The sequence below is a fragment of the Gadus chalcogrammus genome, chromosome 5, assembly GCF_026213295.1.
Source record: "Gadus chalcogrammus isolate NIFS_2021 chromosome 5, NIFS_Gcha_1.0, whole genome shotgun sequence".
In the NCBI taxonomy this organism is placed as follows: domain Eukaryota; kingdom Metazoa; phylum Chordata; class Actinopteri; order Gadiformes; family Gadidae; genus Gadus; species Gadus chalcogrammus.
In genome coordinates this window covers 21,214,580-21,227,078 of record NC_079416.1, presented here as the reverse complement: position 1 = coordinate 21,227,078, position 12,499 = coordinate 21,214,580, and the positions used below count along the sequence as shown (strand labels likewise).

The 12,499-nt window shown below is 48.0% G+C and overlaps 1 protein-coding gene across 2 annotated transcripts in view; it reads left to right on the top strand.

The window, feature by feature from the left end:
- Nucleotides 1–12,499, top strand: part of slc4a11 (solute carrier family 4 member 11) — an 81,383-nt gene that overhangs the window by 40,685 nt on the left and 28,199 nt on the right. The window contains exon 6 of one of the 2 annotated variants that reach the window (XM_056590222.1): nt 9,386–9,418. The exons of the other annotated variant lie outside the window; for it this stretch is intronic. Coding sequence (XP_056446197.1) covers nt 9,386–9,418 — 33 coding nt within the window. The remainder of the gene's footprint in view (nt 1–9,385; nt 9,419–12,499) is intronic. 2 annotated transcript variants of the gene reach the window in all.

The following is a 12,499-nucleotide window of genomic DNA, read 5'->3' as shown; positions in this document are numbered from 1 at the left end:
AATAAGAAATGAAGACCAGAAAAGTAGTATAATAGGAGATCTTTAAGACTGCTCACTTATCATCCGAGGCTCTTTCGGGAAAAAAAACAGGGATTGCTGCATAAACGCTGAGGCTTCACCGCCTCTTTGTGGAGCCGGTGAATATATTTGGGACAACAATGGAGGAACCGCGCGCAATCAGAGGTTAACCAAACACAAGAGATGGCGGAGAGAGGAAGACGTTTCCTCCTTCAGACGTTGAGACTGAGGAACCCGGGGGGTTATACAACGGTACTTAAGGTATTAAGTGAAGCTGCTTTTGAAATTAAAAAGTAATTGAAGGCGCTGTCGGCGAGCCGGATCCATGAGGCAGTCAGCCAGGGGAGCCCGGCGGAGCCAAGAGCTGCTGTAGCTGGGGTGGAGGCGGCTGGGTGGAGGCATCTGGGTGGAGGCGGCTGGGTGGAGGCGGCGGGGTGGAGACATCTGGGTGGAGACATCTGGGTGGAGACATTGGGTGGAGACATTGGGTGGAGACATTGGGTGGAGACATCTGGGTGTAGAAATTGGGTGGAGACATTGGGTGGAGACATCTGGGTGGAGGCACCAGGTGAAGGCCTCTCTACCGTCACCATCAGCTCAGAAGGGGGGGGGGGGGGGGGGGGGGGCCTTGCTTACGTAACTCCTGAGACCCGCGGTTGGAGCTCCCGCTTCTGCCTCTGCTACAGCCCCCCCCCCCGGTGCTCTCCCCGGGGGGGCTGCGAGAACAGCCCCCTCCCTGGGTGATGCGCGGGGAGTAAACCCCACACTCGCAGCTCAAGCTCCGACACTAAATGTTTTACCCTGTCAGTTTAAATCGGGGAAATGACCAAATGAGGTGGAGTCTCCTGTGTTCGAGGGTAATTATGCTAATTGGCTAGTGGAGGTAGCAGCTGAATGCCTGGCGGTGCAGGGAGCTGAGGGCTGGGAGCGGCTAGCGGCTAGCTGCTAGCTGCTAGCGGCTAGCGGCTAGCAGTAGCCTCTTATGTGTAGCAATGTGTAGGAAGACTGCGCCACTCTGACTCAGCCTCTCACCTATATCTTAACGTGTCTGGGTCAGCTAGGTCAGCGAGCAGACAGTGGCGATTAGTGTCAGAGTGCATCTATGTGTGTGTGTGTGTGTGTGTGTGTGCGTGTCTGTATGTATGCGAGTGTGTATCTGTGTTTGTGTGTTTGTTTGTGTGTGTATCTATGTTTTTGTGTGTGTGTGTGTGTGTGTGTGTGTGTGTGTGTGTGTGTGTGTGTGTGTGTGTGTGTGTGTGCCTCCTCTGACAGACGTGGGAGGTGATAATTGACTAGTGTCATCGATCGCATAGCGTACATTGCAGCGCTCCGGCTCTGTGCGGGTCTGAAGTGGCTGCCACCGCTGAACCCTGACCACGTTTCCCAGAATGCACCGGCTCCATGTTCTCCTTGACACCGGGGTCTTCTCGGGCGTGGGAAGGTATAGGACACCCCAACACCATCACTCCACCGTCTCTGTAAGCAACGCAAACCATCCAAAAACGGAAGCCAATAACGGACCCTCTAGAGATGTTCTACTGGGTCCATGTGGTGGAACTCAACACATTGCAGTGTTTGCTAATGAGTTTTATTTATGGGACGACAGTAGCTCAGTAGGTATAGCGCAGGGGTTCTCAAAGTTTTGACAACTGAGGGCCAATTTAGGAACCCAAAATTTGACTGAGGGCCGCCAAATGAAAAAAAAAATTGCCAGCATCCCAGTGGTCAAAAAAACATTGCACAGTAGACCTCTGGGAGTGAGGTCTAAATCACGAAACTAAGGTTCACCCTTTCAAAGTAATGTACATTACTTTGTCGGATTAAAACAAATTAACAAATGTAAAATAATTTAATTGAAAGCTAGAGAGAGTCGACTTTTCTCTTTATATTCATTTATTTTTATTTAAATTAACATTGATATAATAATAAAAATAAAAAAGTTATTTTTTTAAATTTTTTAATATATAAATATATTTTTTTAATATAACTTACATAATTATGTATGTCATTGCGGGCCGCCAGGAATGATTCCGCGGGCCGCCATTGGCCCGTGGGCCGCACTTTGAGAACCAATGGTATAGCGGGTTTACTGGTAACTGGAAGGTTACCAGATTGATCCCCGGGTGCCCCTAGCTGAGGGTCGAGGTGTCCCTGAGCAAGGCACCTCACCCTGACTGCTTCTGACGAGCCGGCTGTCCGAAGCGTTAGCTGAAGTGTAAATGAGGGATGAGTCATTAATTGTGTTTTCACACACTGTTCTTTAGACACACACATCCGAAAGGAAGCTGCTCATTGCTCCAAGGTGGTGAAAGTTGTGGATTTGTGAATCCAAGTAAACAGATGTCCTGCCGTCTTAGTCCCTTAGTACAATGATTGCTGTTTAAGTACTTAGTAATAGTAGTTGTGTAGCATCTCATCCTAGCTGTCTTTGTTGTGTACGGGGAATGGGTAAACCTAGTGATTGTAAGTGCTCGGTTCTATGAACATCCTTATTGTACCGGCATCGATATATTGATGTTTCTCCTTCTTCTGACAACTGTACGTATTGTAAGTCGCTTTTGATCAAAGCGTCAGGCTGAATGTAGCTAAATGTAAAATCAAAATACAGACTTAAAGTTTGGGAAGCAGGCGACTTAAGTCCCCTCCTTAAATTCTGGAACACGACACGACGTCTTCAGTGAGGGGACATTTGCGGCAGTTTGTTCAGAGGTCCGCGGTCCCTAACGAACTGTAACTGTCCTACATTTTGGGAGACTATCATAAGATTCATTAAAGCCAGTTTAATCAATTCATGCTACTAAGTCCATGTGGAATGACTTCAGAAGGCTGCGTTTCTGAGTTGACATGAAGCAATTAACTATTCATTCAATGGATCCTATTGGACATATGGCAGTGTGGATTTGTAAACACTGGATTTCCCCCCTCTCTCTCTCCATCTCTCCCTCTCTTCCTCCCTAAATAACATTCTTCTGGTATCTTCTCTCTCTATCGCTGTCTCTTTAGCCCTCCCCCTCTCACCCTCCCTCCTTCCTCTCTTTCTCTCCATCACTCTCGCCATCTCTCTCGCTCTAACTGTCGATCCCCGCTCTCTCTCTCTCTCTCGTACTGCCTCGCTGTGTTCATCCATCTCCGTTGGATGAACACAGCCATCCATTGTGTCTCTCCTTTCGTTATCCTTTCCCTCCATCTCTTGTCTCTTACTGTCTCTGTAACTGTCTCTCTCTCCTCCTCTCTCACTTCAACTCCCCCTCTGTCTCTCTCCCCACGTCTCTCTTTCTCTCCCCGTCGTCCCCGTCTCTTCCATCTGTATGTATCATAGGTCTCCCCCCCCCCCCCCCCCCCTCTCTCTCTCTCTCTCTCTCTCTCTCCCTCTCTCTCTCTCTCTCTCTCTGTGTCTATGGCCTCTTTCACACTGCAAGTACAAGTGGCCCAAATCAGAAATTTGCTCACATGTGACTCAGATCAGATTCTTTCATTACAGTGTTTACAGCACAAATCCCATTGAATCTGATATTTTCAATTCTGATCAGGGCCGTTTTCATTTGTTTGGTCCTGAATCCCCGATGTTTTGTCAATGTGACCTCAGTCCGAACAGTTCTGCGTCTCTCGTTCATATGTTCTCCCTCTCTCTCTCTCTCTCTCTCTCTCTCTCTCTCTCTCTCTCTCTCTCTCTCTCTCTCTCTCTCTCTGTCTCTCTCTCTCTCTCTCTCTCTCTCTCTCTCTCTCTCTCTCTCTCTCTCTCTCTCTCTCTCTCACTCTCACTCTCACTCTCTCTCTCTCTCTCCTTCTCTCTCTCTCTCTCTCTCTCTCTCTCTCTCTCTCTCTCTCTCTCTCTCTCTCTCTCTCTCTCTCTCTCTCTCTCTCTCTCTCTCTCTCTCTCTCTTGCTCTGCCTCTCTATGTCTTTCGTCCATGTGTACTCTTTGTCTCTCTCTCTGCCTCTCTATGTCTCTCGTCCATATGTACTCTCTAGCTGTGTTCGAAATCGTTCCCTATTGACTCACTCACTATTCCCTATATAGTGTTTATGATATAGTGCTCTATATAGGGAACGAACAAACGAGAATTCGGACACTAAGCTGAACATTTCTAAACGGTATTTGTGTGACGCAGAAAAATGCGTCACACAAATACCTGGAGGTTGTATTGTATTCATCAATTTTTTTAATTAATTTTGAATGTTACATTTTCTTTGTTAAATCCCAAATAAATGCTTGACATTTCTAGACTCCATCATTAAATGTATATGTTTTCGCGGTTATTCAGCTTCTTCTTCTCCTCCGGAAAAAAATTACGGCCGCATTGCATTGTGGTATACGGGAGTAACATGCAGGGAACATCGTATGTTCACTCAAATTTTGGGTGTTTTAAGTCCACTATATACTGCATGAAATTAACCACTGAGAATTCGAACACCACGACAAAATGGCGAGCACCCTATATAGTGCACTATATCCGTGATAGGGAACGATTTCGAACACAGCATCTGACTCGCTCAGTGCCTCTCTACGTCTCTCGTCCATATGTACTCTGTCTCTCTCTCTCTCTCTCTGCCTCTCTGTGTCTCTCGTCCATATGTACTTTGTGTCTCTCTCTCTGCCTCTCTGTGTCTCTTGTCCATATGTACTCTGTCTCTCTCTCTCTCTGCCGCTCTGTGTGTCTCGTCCATATTCACTCTCTGTCTCTCTCAGTGCCTCTCTGTCTGTCGTCCATGTGTACTGTGTGTCTCTCTCTCTGCCTCTCTGCGTCTCTCGTCCATGTGGTCTCTGTCTCTCTCTCTCTCTCTCTGCCTCTCTGTGTCTCTCGTCCATGTGGTCTCTGTCTCTCTCTCTCTCTGCCTCTCTGCGTCTCTCGTCCATGTGGTCTCTGTCTCTCTCTCTCTGCCTCTCTGTGTCTCTCGTCCATGTGGTCTCTGTCTCTCTCTCTCTCTCTCTGCCTCTCTGTGTCTCTCGTCCATGTGGTCTCTGTCTCTCTCTCTCTGCCTCTCTGCGTCTCTCGTCCATGTGGTCTCTGTCTCTCTCTCTCTGCCTCTCTGTGTCTCTCGTCCATGTGGTCTCTGTCTCTCTCTCTCTCTCTCTCTCTGCCTCTCTGTGTCTCTCGTCCATGTGGTCTCTGTGTCTCTCTCTCTCTGCCTCTCTGTGTCTCTCGTCCATGTGGTCTCTGTCTCTCTCTCTCTGCCTCTCTGTGTTTCTCGTCCATGTGTACTCTCTGTCTCTCTCAGTGCCTCTCTATCTGTCGTCCATGTGTAATGTGTACTGTGTGTCTCTCTCTCTGCCTCTCTGTGTCTCTCGTCCATGTGGTCTCTGTCTCTCTCTCTCTCTCTGACTCTCTGTGTCTCTCGTCCATATGTACTCTGTGTCTCTCAGTGCCTCTCTGTGTCTCTCGTCCATATGTGCTCTGTCTCTCTCTCTCTCTGCCTCTCTGTGTCTCTCGTCCATATGTGCTCTGTCTCTCTCTCTCTCTGCCTCTCTGTGTCTCTCGTCCATATGTGCTCTGTGTCTCTCTCTCTGCCTCTCTGTGTCTCTCGTCCATATGTACCCTGTGTCTCTCTCTCTGCCTCTCTGTGTCTCTCGTCCATATGTACCCTGTGTCTCTCTCTCTCTGCCTCTCTGTGTCTCTCGTCCATATGTACCATGTGTCTCTCTCTCTGCCTCTCTGTGTCTCTCGCCCACCCGTTTGGAGACACCCTCACGCGGCCACATGTCGCCACGGGGTCCGGGCTCTCCCCGACCAGCCTCGAGGCGGCGTTGCCAGGGCGATCAGCGGGATGAGCCAAGGGCAGCTCATTTATTGGATGTAATACAGCCCAGCTGTGTGAGGGAGAGAGAGTTGTCCCAGATTATAAGAGAGAGAGAGAGAGAGAGAGAGAGAGAGAGAGAGGGGGGGGGGGGGCGACCGAGCGAGAGAATGGCGGGAAGATGAAAGCGAGCTGAGATAATTAGTCCTTTACTCCAGCGAGCACAGCAGCCATCTTCAAGGCCAACCGCGCCTCCCCCTCTTCGTCTTGTGAACCCGGCTGCTATGACACTTTACTCATCATCATTATCATCATCATCATCATCATCATCATCATCATCATCATCATCACCACCACTCATATTATCATGAACGATCCCTCATTATTATCGTTTGTTATAGAAGCGGTATTAATGGGACATAATAATGATCCATTACAAATACAGCATTAATAATATAACGTATAATGACAAATAATAGCTCGCTGAACATAATACGTTTTAATAGCGGTTGCGCTCGTATTGTTGGAAGTGTTAATATGAACTGGCCTGAGGGCTGTTAATGACTTTAGACTATAGTAGAGTAACAGGGTAGCTCAGGGTCAGCTCCCGTTGTGATGAGCGATGATTTAGTGCTTCTCTCTTTCATCTTTCGTCATTTGAATAAACCCCTCGCTCGCTGGACAGGGTATCTGGGTGCTGATGAAGAGGAGGGTGCTGAGGAAGAGGAGGGTGGTGTGGATGCTCAGCCCCCCCCCCCCCCCCCCCCCACCCTCCGGGCTGCGGCGGGCGGGGGGGCGTAGCAGTGTGATGGCTGTATCATAACTCGTCTCTAAACTGCTGTCAGCTCCCATCGATCTCCGCACCCCCTGCCTGTCTGTCCGCCATCTGCCCCCCTCCCCCCCTCCCCCCCCTCCCCCCCCTCCCTCTGCTGCCTCACCCCTGCACCGCACTGCACCCCCATCACACGCTCATAACATCACAGTCATCACAGTAACCTTTACACCACCTAATGACGGTGGAGGAGTCCGTGCGGATTAACGTCAGCTGGTGTTATGTTATGTGATCTAACGTAACAGCCTGACGTTCAGAACGGAACGGTGCCAAAGACAATGTGTGAGACTCAGAGTCTCATATCACCACCACGGCGTCTCTGCAGTTTAAATAACATGTCATGACGTCGTATTCATAACATTCACATTAAGGTCATAATGTTGGTGGAGGATCCTCTGCAGTTTAAATCACATGTCATGACGTCGTATTCATAACATTCACATTGATATCGTAATGTTGGTGGAGGATCCTTTGAAGTTTAAATAACATGGCATACCGTCATTTTCATAACATTCACATTAATATCATAATGCTGGCTGAGGACCCTCTGCAGATTAAATAACATGTCACATCGTCATATTCATAACATTTACATTAATATCATAATGTTGATGGAGGATGCTTTGCAGTTCAAATAACATGGCATACCGTCGTATTCATAACATTCACATTAATATCCTAATTTTGGTGATGCTGTGCGGATTAAATAACATGGCATACCGTCATTTTCATAACATCCACAATGATGTCATAATGTCGGTGCAGGATTAAATAACAAGGCATAGTGGTCACATGTTCAATCAATAACATATTCATACCATCATGAGGTTAAGGACGCATGTGCAGTTTGAAATAGCGTCGCATACCGTTATGTATTGCATAACAACATTATTTTCATAACAACGTCAGCGACATCATGACAATGGTAAACGCGCCTCCCAAATCGCTAATCACCTTGCATCAGAATGACGTGTTGTTTGCGATAAAGTATCACCAAGGCTACGTGAGCGTCACATAACCAGGGTGGAGAGAACATCGCACTGGCTCTCCTTGACCTCGTTGGTATCCTGTTCCGAGCTGCTGCCAAGGGAGAGTTTGGGGGCATTGGAAACCCACTGGTGAAGTAAAAACACAGAGACAAAGAAACTCTTTATTAATAATAAATTAACCGAATTAATTACTTTGTTTTTGTTCCTGGAGTACAGCATAGTTGCAGGCGAGTTCTATCAAGGACATCTGTGCTGTGTGTGTGTGTGTGTGTTTGTGTGTGTGTGCTTGCGTGTGTGTGTGTGTGTGTGTGTGTGTGTGTGTGTGTGTGTGTGTCTTTGTATGTGTGTGTGTGTGTGTGTGTGTGTGTGTGTGTGTGTGTGTGTGTGTGTGTGTGTGTGTGTGTGTGTGTGTGTGTGTGTGTGTGTGTGCCTGTATGTGTGCGTGTGGTTGGTAGGTTGCCATCTGCCTCATGAGAGAGCATGGGACAAAGGCTATATTTTGATGCCGCTGTTTTAAATAATGGACCACCTAATTACTTCCTTCATACATGAATGTGAAGGTGAGCCACCTCTTCATAACTCTGTTTGGTTACAACTGTGTCTCTGACACCCGCTCCCTCCTTCGCACATGCAAGGCTTTTAAAGGTATTTGCAGGCTGGTTTGTTTCCATGCATCGATCTCTCTGTTTAAATAATGGATCTGGTCCCGGCGAGCAGCGAGCAGCGCCTTGTTAGACGTGATCTCCCTTTGTGCGGTCGTCCCCACGTTGCGTTGTTGTGGACTCGTTCGGTCGCTCTGTCTCAGTGTTGCAGAGCTCCAGCTCAGATGGTCTATGTCCGTGTTACAGAGCTCTTTCTCAATATTGTAGAGCTCTAACTTGTGACGCTCTCAATGTTTGAGAGTGCTCTATGTCAGTGTTTAAGGGCTCTATCTCAGCAGTGGAGGGCTTTATCTCGGTGCTGAAGTGCTCCATGATTGTTGCAGTGCTCTATACTTGTCTCAGTGCTCTATAAGCTCTATACTTATTTCAGTGCTCTCTAACTGTTCCAGAGCTCTGTTTCAGTGCTTTATGATTGTTTCAGTGCTCTATAAGTGTCTCCGTGCTCTCTAACTGTTCCAGAGCTCTGATTCAGTGCTTTATGATTGTTTCAGTGCTCGATAAGTGTCTCCGTGCTCTCTAACTGTTCCAGAGCTCTGTTTCAGTGAGGCGGCTCTCTCTCGGCGTTGCAGTGCTCTACGTGAGCGTTGTGGTGCTGTGATGCGTTGCTGGGAGCGCCGTGGGCGATAGCATCAGAGTTGTGCTAATAGCCTCTGGCTGATGATGAAGATAGGAAGCACGGCCTGATGAAGACTAAAACGGGCAGGGATATTCTCTCAGAGATGGGATTTAATATGCATGAGGCAGAGCACACCAGGAAATTAGGGCCCACCTTCCACCGCTGTTTGCGGGTTTGTGGGAGTGGGTTTGTGTGTGTGTGTGTGTCTGTGTGTGTGTGTGTGTGTGTGTGTGTGTGTGTGTGTGTGTGTGTGTGTGTGTGTGTGTGTGTGTGTGTGTGTGTGTGTGTGTGTGTGTGTGTGTGTGTGTGTGTGTGTGTGTGTATCACTGACACATGTGTGCAGCTTGACTGCTGATTACTGTTTGTCTCCTGTCCTGTTGATTGTAGGTGACTAACCCAAATCTCTCCTCCCCTCTCTCTCTCTTTCTCCCTCTTTCTCTCCTCTCTCTCTCTCTCTCTCTCTCTCTCTCTCTCTCTCTCTCTCTCTCTCTCTCTCTCTCTCTCTCTCTCTCTCTCTCTCTCTCCATGCACAGAGAAGCCTCAGAGTTTTATTTTCTTTGACGACGGTAAGCTCCTGCTAATTGGGCGAAAATGTCAGCATCGCCTGGTTGTCGTGACGCCGTAATCAGTGGTGTTGCATGTGCGTGCGTGTGCGCCTCGGCACCCCATCAGGCCCCTCCATCAGTATGCTTTTGTGTTTGCGTGTGATTGCGTGATGCGTTTGTGCGCGTGAGTGCGTGTGTGTTAGTGCGTGTGTGTGTGTGTGTGTGTGTGGTGAGTGCAACACCGATCCATTGAGTCATCAAATGATTGCAGCCCCCCATCACTCTCTTCTCCGTGTCGGGGACAGTGATGGCTCTCCCTCTTCATCCTGCCCACCTCTCCCGGTCTCTTGACATTGACGGCTTGTGTATTGATATGATTACTCCCGTTGGGCAGGGATCACAACCCACAACCTCTCTAGATCGGCGGGTTGTGCCGGCCGGCTGATCCCCTGCGCACTGTGAGATCACGAGTGCAAATTGAGCGATGTTGAGGTCACTCCTGAGCATAATTCAAGCGTTTCTTAATAACAGAAGTCGTCGTCCCCCCCCCCCCCCCCACCTCCTCCAAAAAGAAGCCGCTCTTTCCCGCTCTTTACCTGGTCGATGGGACGCCATTTTGAGCTCACAAGTAAAGTGTTTGCCAAACTCCACGTTTCAGCGCATATGCTTGGACTCCCACTTCTATATCTACCAGCCACAGAGCAACGCAACCAAAACACACACGCACACACACGCACACACACGCACACACACACACACACACACACTGTGTGTGTGTGTGTGTGCGTACGTCGGCCACCCTCTACCCACTCACCATATGTGTGACAGTTTGCATTACCGACGTGTTGTTCTACAATAATTGGAGAAACATTTCATTATTTAGTCTTTTCTCCGTGCCGAGCCGTGTGGGTAATTCACTCTGAGAATTCATCGTCTGAGCCGCACATCAAACGGCTTCCCGGGCTGGGCGTTCCCACCTCCCTCTCTCTCTCACCCCATCCCCATGCTCTTCCTGGTCCCCTTCCATACCGCAAGCCTTCTGATGTAAACCTGCCTTTGTGTTACTCTGCCTGTGTTGTTGACGTTGCTGCTGTGAATGCAGCATGCTTCTGTCGGTGTGGTTGCTGTGAGTTCAGCATGTTTCTGTTGACGTCGCTGCTGTGAATGCAGCATGTTTCTGTCGGTGTGGTTGCTGTGAATTCAGCATGTTTCTGTTGACGTCGCTGCTGTGAATTCAGCATGTTTCTGTCGGTGTGGTTGCTGTGAATTCAGCATGTTTCTGTTGACGTCGCTGCTGTGAATTCAGCATGTTTCTGTCGGTGTGGTTGCTGTGAATTCAGCATGTTTCTGTCTGTGTTGCTGCTGGGAATTTAGTATGATTTGGTGTTTTGGTTTGAGGTATTCAGCATGTGGATTTGGTTTGAATTCACTATGCTGTGTGGCGTTGATGTGTGTCAATTCTGTATGTTTTTGGTCTGAATTAAGTATGTTTAGGTGTGAATTCAACGTGTTATGGTGTCTGAATTGAATTCAGTATGTTTGGTGTGAATTCAAAATACCAAAGTGTTTCGTTCAAAATGTTTTCACTCTGAATTCTATGTATTTTGCTGTCAATTTTGTATATTTTGGTGCTAAATAAGTGTGAGTGTGTCTGTGTTGGTGTAAATGAGTTGTGGTGTTGCTGTGTGAAGCCCGGGCTGGTAGTTGAAGCTCAGTGGCTGCTGAACTCCTCTGGGTGTTAGCGGTAGTGGCCCGCTCTCTGACAGACCTCAGATTTGATGAACTCATAAAAGACGGAATGGTACCTGGTCTATAGATACCGTTTCATCCTACACATTAGTTATTTATTCCTCTCTTGCTTTTTCTCATATCTTCATGACGTGTCTGCAGGGGTACCTGCCCCTCACATTTCACCTTCTCTCTCTCTCTCTCTCTCTCTCTCTCTCTCTCTCTCTCTCTCTCTCTCTCTCTCTCTCTCTCTCTCTCTCTCTCTCTCTTTCTTTCTTTCTTTCTTTCTTTCTTTCTCTCTCTCTCTTTTTCCTTTCGCTCTCTCTCTCCCCCTCTCTCTCTCTCTCTTTCCATTTCGCTCTATCTCCCTCTCTCTCTCTCTCTCTCTCTCTCTCTCTCTCTCTCTCTCTCTCTCTCTCTCTCTCTCTCTCTCTCTCTCTCTCTCTCTCTCTCTCTCTCTCAACCAGTGGGTCTATTTCTCTCTCTCTCTCGCTCTCTCTCTCTCTCTCTCTCTCTCTCTCTCTCTCTCTCTCTCTCTCTCTCTCTCTCTCTCTCTTTCTCTCTCTATCTCTCTGTCTGTCGATCAGCTCTCTCTCTCTCTGCTCTCTGTGTCTGTGTCTCTTTCTCTCTGTCTGTCTAATACCTTTCTTCATCTTTATGTCCTTCTGTCTGTCTATCGCCTTTCTTCCTTTGTTCGTCTGTCTGTCTGTTATTCTCTCTACCTCTCTGTCTGTCTCTCGGTCTGTTATTCTCTCTGCCTCTCTGTCTGTCTGTCGGTCTGTTATTCTCTCTACCTCTCTGTCTGTCTGTCTGTCTGTCTGTCTGTCTGTCTGTCTGTCTGTCTGTCTGTCTGTCTGTCTGTCTGTTATTCTCTCTACCTCTCTGTCTGTCTGTCTGTCTGTTATTCTCTCTACCCCTCAGTCTGTCTGTCTGTCTGTTATTCTCTCTACCTCTCTGTCTGTTTCTCGGTCTGTTATTCTCTCTACCTCTCTGTCTGTCTCTCGGTCTGTTATTCTCTCTGCCTCTCTGTCTGTCTGTCGGCCTGTTATTCTCTCTGCCTCTCTGTCTGTCTCTCGGTCTGTTATTCTCTCTACCTCTCTGTCTGTCTCTCGGTCTGTTATTCTCTCTACCTCTCTGTCTGTCTGTCTGTCTGTTATTCTCTCTACCTCTCTGTCTGTCTGTCTGTCTGTTATTCTCTCTACCTCTCTGTCTGTCTGTCGGTCTGTTATTCTCTCTACCTCTCTGTCTGTCTGTCGGTCTGTTATTCTCTCTACCTCTCTGTCTGTCTCTCGGTCTGTTATTCTCTCTGCCTCTCTGTCTGTCAGTTGGTCTGTTATTCTCTCTACCTCTCTGTCTGTCTGTCTGTCTGTTATT